The sequence below is a fragment of the Ruditapes philippinarum genome, unplaced genomic scaffold (assembly GCF_026571515.1).
Source record: "Ruditapes philippinarum isolate M1 unplaced genomic scaffold, ASM2657151v2 ctg5957_1_1_1_1, whole genome shotgun sequence".
Classification (NCBI taxonomy): domain Eukaryota; kingdom Metazoa; phylum Mollusca; class Bivalvia; order Venerida; family Veneridae; genus Ruditapes; species Ruditapes philippinarum.
The window spans coordinates 1-4,492 of record NW_026861392.1 but is presented as its reverse complement, the minus strand read 5'-3'; the positions used below and the strand labels follow the sequence as shown (position 1 = coordinate 4,492).

Below are 4,492 nucleotides of genomic sequence, written 5' to 3'. Positions count from 1 at the left end.
TTATTGATCTTACAACTGCTTTAATAGTTTTTCAATTGAAACTATTTTGTACATTGATTGTAATTGATTTTTATTCCTCTCTAGTACAAAAACATAAGCTTTAAAGATGTGTGTAAATTTGTTTGAAATATTCATAAATTTGGGAAGGGTAATATTTCATTTTAATTTCATGGTTCATGAATAAAACCAAAAATAACAACAAACATTATACTCGTACATTTTATAATTTAATGAGTTTTTAATTTTAAATCGTGTTTTGTTACAGAAATGATAAATAACCTATGACTTTGTTTATATCATTTTGAGTGGTTTTTAACCCTTTATTCTTACTAAGATCATTACATGTATTTGGAGAATAATTTAATAATAGAAATAGAAAGACACTATTGATCAGTGAAGCAACACGTAAAAAGATTATATCTCTATAAGAATTAAATCATTATTCTATCCGTGTTTCAGCTTCTTTTACTTGTACATTTACTATACTATAGTTTGATTGTCCATTTTCCGACGCTGGTTGCACAGACTGACCAATTTTCCGAGTTCTTGAAGTCGCCAAAGTACTGTAATCCGTCTGAGAATATACGTTCTTTTTTCTTCCAGAGAAAAGACCAATAAATGTTCGTCTGTACGACATTCCAAAAATATAGTACACAACAAAATTAATTGCTAAAGATAAATAATAAATCAGTTGAGATATAGATTGTACGGTTAAATCAACTGGCGTGGATACATCTATTTGATCCTTAATGAATGATATCACGAGAAGCCGTAATTTCACAACATGTAAGGGAAGGTTTAATGTAATAAAAATAAGCGTGACTGCCAGAAGCATTGTTGTTACTTTTGTCTTAAGGTCACTGATTCTCTGTGCAGATGTTGAACTAAAACGTCTATGACGCTCACATGATGATAGTGAAGACAAAGCTATCCGAGACAAAAGGAATGCCATGATAATTAAAGGAGCAACAAGGGTAATAACACTGTCAACATAAACCATTATCCTAAGAAATTTATAGTGTTTAACTTTTGGTGTACACTGTCCTGTCATTGTCCATAATGGAAAGTTGTAACAACATAATGTACACACTACAAGCGTTATCACGGCATATTTTGCTTTCGTTGTTTGACACAAACTATTGACCATAAAAGGTTTACATATCCGTATGTAATTTTCTATTGTTACAAATACAACTAGCCATACCGATAGACATCCAAACACGTAAGTGAAGAAAACAATTACCTGGCATATACCAGCTATTCTACTTAAATTTAGGTCAAACACTGAAGACGTCCACATTACTAAAAGAGTGATCAGAAATCCATTGTCGCTAAGACTTCTAGCCGCTAAGAATATACTGCATGATTTTCTTCTTAAGAATTTTTGAGCAAACACAGTAAAAGACAACGTATTTGCAATTAATCCAAAAGAACATATTATTGGCACTGCATATTTTTCAAGTGAAGCAATGAATTGCTGCGTTTCTTCAAATCTCTGTCCATTGCTGGAGAAATTACCGTTTAAAGTTGAGTCGTTGTCCATTAATGCAGTGTACCGTTTACAAGGAGCTATTTCAACTGTAGAATATTTCAGCAGAAAACTGAAAGAAAGTCATTGAAAATTAATATTCGGAAATAACAATAACTACCTGTAAAAAAATCTAAAATTAAATCTGAATTTCGTGTGTTTTTTTTTCTTTTATTATAAACAACGTCTATTTAATTTAAACATGTTAAACAAATATCATGAAGATTTTAATTTTATTTGATCATCACCAAGCTAGGACAAAAGGCAAAACTTTGCTTTTAGTAAAGTGCATTATAAATAAAACACATGAATTAATCATATATTAATATGTACTGATTTTTTTTCAGATACAAAAGTAAAACAAGAATTGTGTCATAAATATCAATAAAAAACAAAGGTTTGGAAGAAAACAAAAGTGAAACAATTTTTTTTATAAATAATTTTATCACTTATGAAAATCAAGAAGAACTAACGGGATCCCTAACGAATGAAAAAAAGGCGCGAAAAAAACCTTGAAGTATACCCACAATAGATACTTTCTAAAAAATATTCAAGTCCAAATGGTGTAATGCACAATTAAAAAAGGATGTAAAATTTTCATGAATTTATTTTAAATTTATAGCTCCAATTATTTTAAACACTCAAAACTACATTCATCTTAAAATTGTTCTTCAACGATAAGGAAAATCCGTTCAAAACATTAAACTGCATTTACTTACCCGAACGTTTCGAAGTATCTTACTTATATTGTTATCCCTTTCTGACAATCAACTGATATTCCGTCAGTGTTCAATGAGAAAATAACCAATATCTAATAAACTCGCTCGAGCAAGTACAATACATCGTTTAATACAACTCTCCTGAACAATTTCACAAAGCAGCCTGGTTCAAGCTGTATCTGTGAAATAAATAACCATTTATTTTTCTTTTGTGATATAGGACTGACAGTGTTCGTCATTGCTGGTGATCAAAAGTGGTATCAGCGTATAAATAATATAAGCAAAAAAGTATCTTGTAGTTATATAAAATACATGTTTATTTTTACTGTTACATATTTTATGTCCGTATAATATGTTCTGGAGTTTGCCTTATATCAGATAAATCTCATAAATACGTTATTTATGTTATAAGACATCATGGTGTGTAAATTCCGTGAAATATTTCGCACATTTGAAGATATATAATGCTCAAATTTATAAAATAATATATAATAGATTATTGCATATGTTACTGTAATAGTAATAAAAATGCGTTTCTTTTTTCTGAATATGACATGCGAAAATCCCGTATTTGAGCAAATGTGCCAATAAGCCATATTGACGCACTTGCCAAGTGTGCCAAAATCCCATGTTGAGGCTATTTCCTGTTATCACGCACCTGTTGTACAGTAACGGCAGAACGTACGCGCGTATACACGTTACATAATTGACGCATCGCAAAAAAATGGCCGTCAAAAGGACGTTGAAATCTTTAGCGAATCGCTTGATGGTTTTAGATTATATAATCGAACAACACGGGCAGTCAATTAATAAATATATTAGAACAATTACGTTATTGCTTGATTTTATTCCAGTCTGAAAAGTTGCTGCGGAACATATGCCCTCGGGCAAATAATTCACCAAGTGTGCCAATATGGACTGAAGGCACATTTGCCCCATGTTATAGCCTCTACATATTAATAGTTGCAATATAGTCTCTTCGTTAATATGACATCAACATAGTTTGCCTTCACCCAACGTAGATACGTATTATTTTAAATTCAACACACTAAGTGGTCACAGTTTGAATATTTAGTGTCATTAAAAAAGCACATTTTGGAAGACAAGACCAACATAAATTGACCTGTAATAGGGACCGCAGCTCAGCTTTCTTTACTTAGTAAATCATGTTTAATTTAGATTAGACATAATTCAGTAGGAACTTTATAGATCTCCATAGATTCATGAAGGGTGAGCATAGTACATCTTAAATGCTGACTTGTAAATAATCGTTAAGTAGTTAAAATCTAAAACAAATCTTGAAAAAAACCCTGCTTCTATCTTGATTGGTTATCATTTACAAACTGTATTAAAACAGTGATTTACTGTTAGTCTATTATTTGCATACAAAAAAAAAATATTAAGAGCATTATAGTTTGGACGCGCAATGGTCATATAAATATATATGGACCAATAAAATTTATCGATCTAAGTATTGTAATTATTAATTAATTAAATACTACTTGATACTACTTTATTTTTTTGCAGGCATTATAACTAATTTTTAACTATATTATTTTACATTTTTTATGTACAATGTATTCAAATTTCGGCATATCTTTGTTCACCAAATGAAAGCTGAAGTAATTACCATGAAGAAATATTCCTTAGCAAATTTTGTACAATGAAATGTTTTCAAGCATTCAAAGTGCAAACATGAACCGAAAATCAATTTCTCAAATAATGTCATATACAAAAATTGTCAAACGTAAAAGTTCAGTTTGATCAAAAATTTGATTAAGTCAATGTTCAACCTTCTAGCATAAATATTATCATACTCGTTGCATGTAAATTTCGGTTAGGCGTTTTGTTTTATACTTAAAACTTTAAATATTTTAGTCAATTTACATCATTCCATTGTGTTTATTTTTAGAATTATTTTATTACCATATAAAATTAGATATAAAACATTAATAAACATTTTTTTATAATATCGACAAACACAATGTAAGAACAGAAAAACAACAACGAAAATGCAGTAAGAAACATCTTGTTTATGGCTGCACTTTGGCATATTTTGATATATTGTTGTGCGTTTGAAATTATTCAATACACTCCAGTATAAAAGCAGTATGGAAATTGTTGCTAAGTTTAAGCCTAACAAGACTGAAAACGAGACAGATTAATTTTAAAGGACATATTTTTGGCCTAGAGCGATCAACGCATGCAATGAAAGGATTGAAAAGGAACAACGCAGACAACTTAA

General features: G+C 30.0%; 1 protein-coding gene across 1 annotated transcript; it reads right to left on the bottom strand.

The window, feature by feature from the left end:
• Nucleotides 1-214: 214 nt before the first annotated feature.
• Nucleotides 215-2,339, bottom strand: LOC132715493 (probable G-protein coupled receptor 139). Its single transcript, XM_060698499.1, has 2 exons — nucleotides 2,248-2,339; nucleotides 215-1,601 (listed from the first exon to the last, which is right to left on the bottom strand). Exon 2 carries the CDS (start codon nucleotides 1,541-1,543, stop codon nucleotides 440-442), a length of 1,104 nt encoding a protein of 367 aa, XP_060554482.1. The 5' UTR covers nucleotides 1,544-1,601; nucleotides 2,248-2,339; the 3' UTR covers nucleotides 215-439.
• Nucleotides 2,340-4,492: the final 2,153 nt, after the last annotated feature.

Excerpts from the sequence above, each read along its gene's own strand:
- LOC132715493 (XM_060698499.1), bottom strand. The coding sequence starts at position 1,543 with ATGGACAACGACTCAACTTTAAACGGTAATTTCTCCAGCAATGGACAG.